Raw genomic sequence first — 12,226 nt, 5'->3', positions numbered from 1 at the left:
TGGGTGCTGACGGGTGGCACAATACCTGGTCTTGCTCCTCACAACCATGGGTGTCGCTGAGCCATTGTGCATGTTCCCTCGCTTAGCGAAAAGGTCTCGAGAAGGTTTTAAAGCAGGGGTGTACAGCCCAGCAGTAAGGGGTGTAAATTTTTAATGGGCCAGTGTAATTAACCATCAGAACAATTTACCGAAGGTCGTGGTGGATTCTCCCTCAGGGACAATTTTTAAATCAAGACTGGCTGTTTTTCTAAAGATCTGCTCTAGGAATGATTTGGGGGAAGGTCTCTGGCCTGGGCTAGACATAAGCTTGGCAAAAGTTGATTTTGATTTTTGTTTGTAATTTCAACAGATTATAGCAATTTTTTACATATTTTTTTTCTATTTTTATCAAATTCAATGTTTGTCGTTGGTGAAAATTCTGGGTGTTCAACATTTCTTTTCCAACTTTTATCGATTTCAAATGTCATAGTTGTGGGAAATGATTGGGTGCCACAGTTGTTTAATGCCCGAAGACGGTGAGATGCAAAAATGTTAATGCTCAATAAACCATCACAACCCCACTTCTCAACGTCATGTGTCAAAATATACAAAGTCGACGTCCTTTGATTGAACTGCCGGGATGGGCTAGGCAGCTGTTGACCCCTGGAGGGCTTGTTCTAGCCCAGTCCCAGCTCACGGGCATCTGCTGCTGCAAAGGGAGATGGGTCCTTCCCACGCCAGGGGGTGATTCCCAACCGGCTCCAGGGCAGAAAAGCTGGTTGGCTGCAGCAGGGAGACTTTCCTCTCTGGGGCCTGTCCAGTGCACGTTCAGGGAGCTGGAAATGAGAGACACAGTTTTCTGCCTTTGTAACCCACTGGCCCTTATGCCCCTCCCAGAGCGCGGGGCTCCTCCCCTTACCCACAAGGCTCTACTCCCCTGTGAGAATCGGCATAGGACCCAGGAGTCCTGGACCCCAACCCCCACTGCTCAGACCCACTAGACTCCCCCTCCTCTCCCAGAACTGGGGAGAGAACACAGGAGTCCTGACTCCTAGCCCCTGTTGCTGTGATACACTAGATCCCTCCTTCCCCTCCCAGAACTGGGGAGAGAACCCAAGAGTCCTGACTCCCAGTCCTCCTTCTCTAATCAGTCAAGACCCACTCCCCTCCCCAGAGCTGCGGTAGAACCCAGGAGTCCGGGCAGCTGCTCCAGCAGCCTGCTCCATGCGCCTGCATCCCAGCAGCCTGTACTGTTTACTGTGTGGGGGTTGGCAAATCCCACGCCCTATCTGTGTGGACATTCCCGCTCCCAGGGCCGGTCGGGGTTTCCCCGCGGCTTTCCCTTCCCAGCGCCCTTGTGAAATGGGGTCATGGGGACCAATAATAGCTGATGATGAACCACAAGCAAACACTGGGTTTGTCCTAGCACCTGCTTATCACGGCTCCAGGAACCAGCCCTGGGGATCTTTGCTCTGCACCATGTGACACCCGGAGGGGCCCCCCTGGGGTCAGAGCAGCCTGTGGCCGAGGCCCCTCATGCCCATTCCCCTTGGCAGCTTCCTGGCACTTGACAGCCCAGGATTGCTCTCCCTGTGCTGCAGGTGGGGAAACTGAGGCACAAAACTCCAGAACGGGTGTGGCCACAGCCAGGTGAATGTCAGCGAGCCGGCCTCCCAGACCTCCGCACTACAGCCACTGCACCCCAGTCTCTTTTGAGGGTCAGGGGTAGAACACAGCAGTCCTGACCTCTAGTACCCACTGCTTAATCTTTTAGAGCCTCCCCACTCCCAGGAGTCCTGGCTCCTAGCCCCCTTTCCACTAACCCACTAGATCAGTGTTTTTCAAACAGTGGGTCATGACCCACTACTGGGTCGCGGCATGTCAGGCACTGGGTCGCCTTGCTCTGGTCAGCACCCCTACCGGGCCGTTAAAAGTCCTGTCGGCGGTTCTGCCTGGCTAAGGCAGGCTAGTGCCTAGCTTTCCGACACCGCGCTGTGCCCCGGAAGTGGCCAGCTGTGGGTCTGGCTTCTAGGCTTCTGCCCCCGCCCCAAGCACCAGCTCACCACTCCCATTGGCCGGACACTGGCCAGTGGGAACTTGGTGGGGGGGGAGGCAATGCCTGCAGGTGACAGTCGCGCCAAGACGCTTGCATGCCTCCATCTAGGAGCCGAACCTGCTGCTGGCCACTTCCGGGGTGCAGCACAGTCTGTGGTGCCAGGACAGGCGGGAAGCCTGCCTCTGCACCCCGGCTGTACCGGTGACCAGGAGCCTCCGGAGGTAACCCAGGAGTCCTGGTTCCAAGCCCTCCCTTCTCTAACCATTAGATCCCACTGCCCACCCAGAGCCAGGAGAGAACCCAGGAATCCTGGATCCCAGACTCCTCCCTTCCCTCTAACCACCAGGCCACACTCCCCTCCCAGAGGCCCGGGAGAGAACCCAGGTGTCCTGGTGTCCAGCTCGGCCCCCCTCCACCAAAGTCTTCTTCATTTGATTTGAATGGGACCTGAGCATGCAGCCGTCTTAGGCCCCATGTCTGCATGTGAGGGCAGCGCAAGGCCGATGTGCTTACGGGGCGAGAGGGGTGGGTGAAGGGGAGCAGTGGGGGACAGGGGTGCTATGTGCGGTCTGTGCTATCTGCTCCCAGGCATTCCTAGATAACAGCCAGCAGGGAGCTGGAGGCTTTTCATCAGGAGATCCCTTGGCAAACAACCCTGGGGCGGGGCGGGGGGGGAGGAGGTGATGTTTGTGGCTATAACTAAAACACAGGACAGGGAGCCAGGATGCCTGGGTACTGTTCCCAGCTCTGGGAGGGGAGTGAGGTCTAGGGGTTAGAGTGTGGGGGTTGGGGGCCAGGACGCCTGGGTTCTGTCCCCAGCTCTGGGAGGGGAGTGGGGCCTAGTGAGGTAGCACAGGGTAGGGGGACTGGGAATCTATTCCCCAGCTGGGGACAGGAGAGGAGTGTTAGTGGGTCAGAACAGGGGCGGGGGTCAGGACTCCTGGGTTCCAACCCTGGCTGTGGGGTAGTGCTGGGTTGAGGGGCACTGTAGGGTGTACAGTGTCTCAAACTACTGGCCAGAGCCCCATTGCTCCAGAACTCCCTACCCCACCCAGAATCCCTGGGCCCCTCAGTGGGAGGAGCTTCCCCCATCCCCTCCTCCCCACCGCCAGCTACCCAGCCGGGCTGTATATAACAGGGCTGGAGGGGAAGGAGGCTCAGGGACGCTCAGTTCTGCTGGTAGCTGGATCCATCTCTGACGGGAGTCGCAGGACTCAGGTGAGCTGAGAACAGATTTTAGCCAAGGGGGAATGCAGATTGACTCGGGGCAGGGAGCAGAATGCGGCCGTGACTCCATTGCAGACAGGGGTAGGCTGTACAGATTCCTGGGTCTATCGCCGGCCCTCAGAGGGCAGAGAGAGGCTGTTTACACATGAAATGCTGCACCTGCACCGCTGGACTGCCTGGGTTTAAACACTAACTATGCCCACAGAGGGGCTTGCCTGCCAGTGTCTGCAATCCACCGCCCCGAGGGGCCCGACCTAGCACTGCCTGCAGCGGGGGTCAGGTCGGCACAACTACGGCACTGGGGGAGGGGTGGATTTCCCCTGACAGACAGAGCTATGCCGATGTATGTCCCCAGCATACACCAGCCTGGTGTGTAGAGGGATGGGGGAGGTGGGAGCCAGGACTCCTGGGTTCCCAGCGCTGCCACTAACTTCCAAAGTCTGTTCGCAGTCACCTAAATCTGGAGTGAATCCACAGGAACTTCTCCAGCTGCACTGGGGAAAGTGAGAACAGGGCCGGGACAGGCAAGAGGATGAGCGGGGGTGGTAACTGGACTGGAAAGAATCGATGGGGGGTGAGGGTTGGTAAGCAGGCTGTGTGAGAGCAATTACCCCTCCCCTGCCCCACACCCTATACTGCCGCCCTAGTGCCCATTATACAGTATAGCAGCTCATTCCCCTCCCCCCGCCCTCTGCTGCCCATTATACAGTATAGCTGCCCCTTCCCACCCCCACTCTCTGCTGCCCCTAGTGCCCGTTATACAGTATAGCCGCCCGTTCCCCCCTTCCACCCTCTGCTGCCCCTAGTGTCCGTTATAAAGTATAGCCGCTCCTTCCCCACCCCCGCCCTCTGCTGCCCGTAGTGCCCGTTAGAGGACACAGCTCTGCCATGCATTACGGTGTCTTGTTCTTGCAGGCCTGCCCTGCTTCCGCAATGGGTCTCTCTCGGGATGGGCTCAGCCTGCTCTTGTTCCTGGTGCTGGCCTGGTGCCTGGCCCCGCCTGTCCGCTGCCAGGGCCCGCGCTACGAGAAGTTCCTGCGGCAGCACCATGACCACCCGCGGACCAACGCCGGGCGGGATTACTGTGGGGCCATGATGCAGCGCCGGGGCATGGCCCGGCCCTGCAAAGACATCAACACCTTCATCCACGCCCCCAAGGCCCAGATCCAGGCTGTCTGCGGCTCTGGGGGCATCGAGTACTGGGGCAGGCGGCGCAGCCGGGCACAGTTCCCCGTCACCACCTGCTCGCTGAAGGGCCCCCCGTGGGGCCGGTGCAGCTACCTGGGCCACACCAACCACAGATTCCTCGTCGTCACCTGCGACCCGGCAGGCTGGCCCATGCAGTTCGATGAGAGCCACATCATGTGACGGGGCCGGGCACCACCGCCCTGCCCCGCCTTGGCATGGAACTGAGTCCTCGGCCACACGTTGTGTCGAATGGGCCAGACCCCCGGCTGGTGTGAATGGACTCTAGCTCCATGGGGGTCAGTGGCACCAGCCCCCCAGCTGGTGTGAAAGGACTGTAGCTCTGTGGGGGTCAATGGGGCCAGCCCCCCAGCTGGTGTCAATCTGCATCTCTCTATTAACATTGGCACCACGGGAGCAGCGCTTCAAAGCCATGCAGCTCCTGTCCGGTGAGATGTGCTCTGGACACAAGCCCAGGACTGCCCGGGCCACGCAGGCTGCCTGGTCGTTCGCCCCGCTGCGTGCGTCTCTGGGCGGCCTGGACACCAGCTGCGCTGCAAAAGGCGGGGGTGGGGGGCTGTCCGTGTATGGGGGAGCTGGGTTGGGGGGCGGGGCGAGTGCAGTGCAGGCAGTGGGGCAGGTGCATCTGGCTATGCTCAGATGTCCTGTTCTTGCTCCGCTCCTGACTCAATAAAGGCTCCATTCTGCAAAGCAGCTGGGCTTGTGTCCCCCCAGTGCCGTCTCTATTCCTTCTCCTTGGCCTAGAAACCCCCCGGGTTCCTCAGGGCTAAATCCGCCCCTGCTGTACACTTGGGTCACCCCGCCAGTGCCGTGTGGCCAGATCCCCCCAGTGTAATTCAACATAGCTTCAGTGGAGTCAAGCCTTCTACGATGCTGATTGGGCCCCAGGGCAGGGGACTGGCTGGCTCAGAAGGGTGGGGAATGGGGCACGGGGCTTTTCCCCTCTAGGGGGTACAGGCTCTCATCTGGCCCCAGGGCAGGGACTGGCTGGCTCAGGGGGCAGGGAATGGGGCATGGGGCTTTCCCCCTTTAGAGGGTGCTGGCTCCCATCTGGCCCCAGGGGGCGGGGAATGGACTATGTCTCCTTTCGTATTCTCCACCTTCCCAGCCGACACCATTCCTGTCGGTCCCTGGCCGGTACCTTTTTGATGGATGTGCTGGCCACAATGCCCCCTCCTCCCCAGGCCATCTGATCTGCGTGGCCTTGGCCGGGCCATTCCCCCCGGCCCCCGAGCCGTTCCTGAGCCTGCCCACTCCTCCCTCTTGGCTGGGGTCCCCGGTGCAGCTGCCAGGAACCAGAGAGTGGGACTTGGGGCTGCCCCAATGGGCAATGTGGCAGCCGGTTCCGGCGCCTGGAGAAGGACAATGGGCCAGTGACCTGTGCATTCAGTGCGGAGCCAAAACAATGGGGCCAGCCTCAGGCAACTCCACTAAATCGTCCCCTGGGGGTCACCTGCCCCATGGCGGCCTTGCCAAGCCGGATCAGCCCTTGGGCTGGGCGGTGTGGCATCCTGTCTCCAGAGTGCTGGTCCTTGGACAGGAAACCCGCTTACTGCTGCGCCTACCTCGGCCAGGCCCTCCTGGCAAGTCAGGTTCTGCCCCGAAACACCAGGCTTCCCTTGTAGGGAAGCGACTGGGGCTTCTGACAGTCCCCGGCTCTGACCTAACAGGACGGTCCCGAGAAGTTGGCCCTTCAGCAGTAAGCAGCTCTCCAGCCATATGGGCCCAAGGGTAAGGCCCTGGACTGGAAGTGGAGACACCTGAGTTCAGTTGTGCTCCCTGTGTGACTTAGGGGGCAGATTTTCCCCATCCCCTTTGGCTTTACAGTAGAAATTTATGGGGAAAAGGGGCCCAAATCCCTCCATGGCTTGGAAAGTCTCAGTGTTTTTTTTTAAATAAAAGCTCGGTGCCTCAGTTTCTCCATCTGGAAAATGATGCCAACCTACCACAGCTCCCGCCTGCAGGGCCCCAATTGTGCCGGGTGCTGTGCAGACCCCGACCAAGATCAGAGCTCCATAGTGCTGGGTTCTGTACACTCCCGCAGTAACAGACAGGCCTCGTCTCAATTTGCTCACAGTGCAAGGCTAGGGTTTTCAGAGCAGTTTGAGGCTACAAAGCAGCCTATGCAGAGAAACAGTGGGAGAAAGGAAGATGATTATCTGCCTTTGTGGGGAAACTGAGGCACGGGGAGGCCAAGGGACTTGACCAAAGGCTGGGACCATGACCCAGGTCTCCCACCTCCAGGTCAATGCCTCAGCAGCCTCCTTTGGCATCACGAAGTTTCTAGCCTGGTACATGGAGCCCACCACCAGGGCTGGATTAACTGCCCGGCACCCCACACAGAACCTCTACTCCCTAGTGCCCCAATACACAGAGATCTTCCCTGCCCCCTCACAGCCCAGCACCCTCCCCCCAGGCCCTCCAGAGACCCACTCCCCCAAGGTCTGCACTCACCGGCCCTCTGGGAGGCAACTGTCTACTGGCCTGAGCTGGCAGCGCAGCCAAGGGTGGTCCCAGGGCGAGGAATCGCCCTGGCCCCTTGGGAGCGGTGCGATCAGCCAGGCCAGTGCCTGCCCTGGCCGGGCTCCCTCAGGACCCACTTGCCTGGCTCTGGAGGGGTCCAGCCAAGTCCCCCACACTGTCCCTGCCCGCAAACTGACCGAGCCTGGCCAGGCTTCTGCACCAGTCCCAGGCGGCTCAGCTCCAGGGAGACAGGTGGGGCCCCACAGGTGGTGGGAAGCAGAGACTGCCTGAAGCTAGAGGTGCACTGGGGTCCGGGTAGGGGGCAGAAAGAAGCCGGAGGTTGAGGCCAGGGGGTGGAGAGGAGCCCTTGGCCAACCAGCGGGCAGGCTGAAAGGAGCAAGTAGTGGGCAGCGGAGGGGAGCCAGCGGACTGGCGGGATCTCAGGGCACAGTGCAAGCAGAGCAGGACAGGGCCCCTTCTGAGCATGAGCCTGGCTCCATGGCGCCATTGTAAACCCAGCACTGCCCACCACGCCTTCCCCTAGGGGTCACCGAGCAAGACCCTATGGTCCCACCCCAGCCAACCCTGCTCCTGGCTTCGGAGGTCGCCAGGCTCCCTAGTGCTGGAAGGAGCTGGCTAAACAACTAGCCCGTGCCCAGTGCTCACTGGCTTCATGCCCCACCCGACATCTCTGGGCCTGGGCAGGTGAAACTGGCTCGAGGGAGCCCTCTCTGGCCAGCCAGGCTGTATATAAGGGGCACATGCCAGGCTGGAGACTCAGACGCTCAGCTTTAGACCCTGTGCTCCAGCAGGAGCGAAGCCACCAGGTAAGGCAGAGACTGGATTAAACCCAGGGTGGGGAGCAGGGCCGGGGCGGGGTGGTGAGGTGCCCAGCTCAGCCAGAGGAGAGGCTGAGAAGGTGACTGGATCAGTGAAGGATCTAGCTAAGGGGAACAGAGCTCTGGACCTTCCCCAGCCCCCTGAGACCAGCTGGAAAGAAATGGACAAAGAGACTGGCCCAGAGGGACAGACACCCACAGCTTTTGGAAAGATGCTCACCTAGGCAGGTACGCACACCCCAGGCAGGGCATAGAGTGGGGCGACCAGATGTCCCAGTATTAGGGGCTTTGTCTTATTTGGACAAATATACCCTCTGCCCCTGAAAAAAAGTGTCCCAACTTTTCACACTTGCTAACACAGACAGGCAGAAACACCGAGTGGTGAAAGCCAAAGACCTCGGCACGCGACACAAATGAAAAGCCAGGCAGACAAAACCCAGAGAGAAACACATAGATACAAATCGATCCAGTGAGACCAGGCATTGATTGGCTTGAAGCCAGGACTCCTGGGTTCTATCCCCAGCTCTGGGAGGGGAGTGAGGGCTAGTGGTTAGAGCAGGGGGACTGGGAGCCAGGACTCCTGGGTTCTACCACTGGCTCTGGGATGGGAGTGGGTCTAAGGTTATAGCTGGGAGGGCTAGAAGCCAGGAGTGGGGTCTAGTTGTTGGAGGGAGGGGCGGGGTGCTGGGCATCAGGACTCCTGAGTTCTATTGCTAGCTCCTGCAGGGTGTGTGTGACTCCAGACAGTCACTTAGTCTGAGATTTTCTAAAACTGCTTAATCAATTTGCGGAGCCAGTGCCCACGGAGGGAAGCCTTAGAAACCTCAGGCTCAGTGTCTCCATGCCTCAGTTTCCCACCCGTACCACGGACACATGGCTATGCCCCACATTTGCGGGGTCAGCCCAGGAGGGCTTCTCCCTCGCTGCCGTGGCTGAGGGCACGTACCGAGCCAGACGGCCCTGCGTGATGTTGCAGGTGGCGATGGGCGTTCTGAAGGGCACCGGCCCCCTCTTTCTGGCACTGCTGGTGGCCTGCCTGCTCCTGTGCGCCTCAACCCACGGCCCGCGCTATCAGAAGTTCCTGCGGCAGCACCACGACAACCCGCGGACCAATGCTGGGCGGGATTACTGCTGGGCCATGATGCAGCGCAGGGGCATGGCCCGGCCCTGCAAAGACATCAACACCTTCATCCACGCCTCCCGGGCCCAGCTCCGGAGCGTGTGTGGGGACGGGGGCACGCCCTACCAGGGCATGCGCCGCAGCAAGAGGCCGCTGGCCGTCACCACCTGCGAGCTCAGGCGGATGCAGGGCGCCCGGTGCATCTACCGCAGCCATGCGGCCTCCAGGTACATTGTCATTGGCTGCGTCCACGGCATGTGGCCGGTGCAGTACAACGAGAAAGCGTGAGCCGCACCAGAGCCCAGGGAAGCGCCCTAGGCTGCGTTGAGCTGAGTTTGCCCTTCAGTGCTGGGAATAAAACACATTTACTGGAACAGATGTGGCCGCGAGTGTGTGCAAGGGTCTGGAGGGGGTGCTGTGGGGTAGGGAGTGGGGTACAGGGCTCAACAGGGGGCATTCTTCCTTAGCAGTCAGTGCTGGCCCCACTGCAGCACTAGGGGGTGCTGTGGGACAGGGAGTGGAGTGAGAGGGTTCAGTAGGGGGTGCTCTCCCTGGCAGTCAGTGCTGACCCCAATGCCTGTGTGGCACTTGAGGACACTGTGCTGCACGGAGCGGGGCTCAGTCAGGGGTGTGCTCTCACCTGGCAGTCAGTGCTGACCCCAATGCCCCAGTGTGGCACTAAGGAGCGCTGTGCTGCAGGGAGCGGGGCATGGGTGAGCAGGGGGCGCTCTCCCCTGGCAGGCAGGGCTGGCTCCACAGCAGTGCTATGGGGCGCTGGGCTGTGGTGAGTGGGGCAGGGAGCCCAGTAGCCCAGCGCAAGGATGGCCAGAGACTGCCCTATAGCTCAGCGAGTGGGGCGGGAGAGGTTGGGAGAGAATTAAAGTTTCTGAATCTACGAGCACCTGCCCTCCCTCGCTCAGTGGCTAGGACACGGGCTCTGTAAACCCGAAGACACAGCTGGTGCCTGGGCCGCATATTTGTTTCACGGAGGTCAGAGAACATTATCTTCTAGCCATTATAAGCAAGGCAAGCGATCGCTCGGGGCCACAGGGATTTTTCAAAGGTAAATTAGCTCTGCCCTTTGAGACACACAGCCCCGGGTGGTACTGGCCCCTGAGCTAGCCCCTTGGAAAGTTCCTCTGCCTCTTTACAGTAAATGATGAGAGAGTCCTATTCCCAGAAATGCACACTTCTACAGGGAGTGCATTGGGCACCATGACCCCTCCAGTGTGCAGGCTCCCCTCACGCTCTGCCTTGTTTGATGCAACCCCTGGGCCCAGCTAAACCGATATCCCCACTGTGACAGGTTCGGTCACAGAGACCCCCTTGGGACTGTCACCTGACGTGCCGGAATTACCTCTGAGCCAGTTTTCCCTGCCAGCTTGGGACTCCAGAACCTTGACTTGTTGAGCCAGACACGCTAGCCTATTGCATCACAGACCCAGGTCTGGTCCACGCCCCCAAAGCTGCAGACTTTAACCAAATACTGCTCAGCAGGTCACCTGTCTCCAGCACCCAGACACCCAGTTTCCAATGGGATCCAAACCCCAAATAAATCTGTTTTACTCTATATAAAGCTGATACAGAGTAAACTCATAAATTGTTCGACCTCTGTAACACTGATAGAGATGCACAGCTGTTTGCTCTCCCAGGTATTAATCACTTACTCTGGGTTCAATAATAAACAAAAGTGATTTTATTAAGAATAAAAAGTAGGGTTTAAGTGGTTTCAAGTAATAACAGACAGAACAAAGTAAGTTACCAAGCAAAATAAAGCAAAAACACTCAATTCTAAGCCTAGGTTTCTAAGCCTAATACATTACGAAACTGTTTACAGGTAAATCTCACCCTCAGAGATGTTCCAATAAGCTTCTTTCACAGACTAGACTCCTTCCTAGTCTTGGGCCCAATCCTTTCCTCTGGTACAGTCCTTGTTAGTTTCAGCAGGCATCTTAGATGAAAAGCAGGGGCTTTCTCATGACTGGTACCCCCTTTGTTCTGTTCCACCCCCTTTTATAGCTTTGGTCCAAGTCGGGAATCCTTTGTCTCTCTCTGGGTTCCCACCCCTCCCCCTAAATGGAAAAGCACCAGGTTTAAGATGGATTCCAGTTTAGGTGATATGATCACATGTCACTTTAAGACCTCCTTCTTCATTACCTAGGAGCTGGCGGACACTTACACAGGAAGGCTTGCAGGTAAACAAAGCCATTCACAGTTCATTGATTCTGAAGCACCCTTAATGGCTTCCACTTAATGTTTTTACATCAGTAATACAAGTTTATATCTTATTCTCCTAACTCCAGACAGAGAAATAATAAATGCAAACAAATAGGATGAACACACTCAGTAGATTATAAGCTTTGTGATGATACCTTAAAAGAGACCTTTTGCATAAAGCATATTCTAGTTACATTATGTTCACACTCATAAGCATATTTCCATAAAACATTATGGAGTGCAGCGTCACACTCACCCCCCATGTGCCATGCCCAATCAGACCCCTGGGTCTTGCTACTCCACCCCCACCTCAGAACCAATGACTTTGAGTCAGAAATATAAATCAAGAGCCCCAATTTGTCCATCTCCAATCCCATCACTGGAGATGTTTAAGAACAGGATGGACAAACACCTGTCAGGGCTGGTCTAGCTTTACTTGGTCCTGCCTCGGCACAGGGGACTGGACTCAATAACTTCTCATGGTCCCTTCCAGCCTGACATTTCTATTGTTCTTAATCCCTAAAATTCCCCTCTACAAATTTGTTTGGATGCAGGCTTCCCCTTCACTTCCTCTCTGGAAACGTTTAGCATTGCTGCGCACTGTTAGCAGGTGGGTTCCAGCCCAGCAGCAGCTGCATTTCCCTCTGCAGCTACTCAGTAAAGCTCTTCAGGTGGGGGGAAAAGAAAGGAAATTTTTAAATCAGCAGGTCTAGAGAACTTGCATCCAAGAGTTTTAAAAGAGCTGGCTGAGGAGACCATTAATGAAGATTTTTGATCACTCGTGGACCACTGGGGAAGTTCCAGAAGACTAGAAGAAAACTAATTGTTTGCCAATTTTTAAAAAGGGTAAACGGAATGACGTTGGTAATTAGAGGCCTGTCAGCCAGACATTGATCCTGGGCAAGACCAGGGAGCAGCTGATATGGGACTTGATTAATAAATAACTAATGAAGAGTACTATAATTAATGCAAATCAACATGGATTTATGGAAACTAGATCCTACCAAACTAATCTGATATTTTTGTAATGAGATTACACATTTGGTTGATAAAGGTAAAAGTGCTGACGTAACACACTGCGAATTCTGAAAGGTGTTTGACCTGGCACGACATTCTGAT

At 57.1% G+C, this 12,226-nt stretch overlaps 2 protein-coding genes across 2 annotated transcripts; both read left to right on the top strand.

Annotated features, from left to right (window-relative positions):
* Nucleotides 1–3,146: 3,146 nt before the first annotated feature.
* Nucleotides 3,147–5,050, top strand: LOC117885932 (ribonuclease-like). The gene is made up of 2 exons (XM_034787497.1): nt 3,147–3,253; nt 4,178–5,050. The coding sequence occupies exon 2, from the start codon at nt 4,196–4,198 to the stop codon at nt 4,628–4,630; it is 435 nt and encodes a 144-aa protein (XP_034643388.1). The 5' UTR covers nt 3,147–3,253; nt 4,178–4,195; the 3' UTR covers nt 4,631–5,050.
* A 3,702-nt stretch (nt 5,051–8,752) lies between these two features.
* Nucleotides 8,753–9,178, top strand: LOC117885367 (ribonuclease-like). The gene has a single exon (XM_034786682.1). The coding sequence runs from the start codon at nt 8,753–8,755 to the stop codon at nt 9,176–9,178; it is 426 nt and encodes a 141-aa protein (XP_034642573.1).
* Nucleotides 9,179–12,226: the final 3,048 nt, after the last annotated feature.

This window comes from Trachemys scripta, chromosome 12, assembly GCF_013100865.1.
Source record: "Trachemys scripta elegans isolate TJP31775 chromosome 12, CAS_Tse_1.0, whole genome shotgun sequence".
NCBI classification, from domain to species: domain Eukaryota; kingdom Metazoa; phylum Chordata; order Testudines; family Emydidae; genus Trachemys; species Trachemys scripta.
This window is presented reverse-complemented; position numbering and strand designations above follow the sequence as displayed.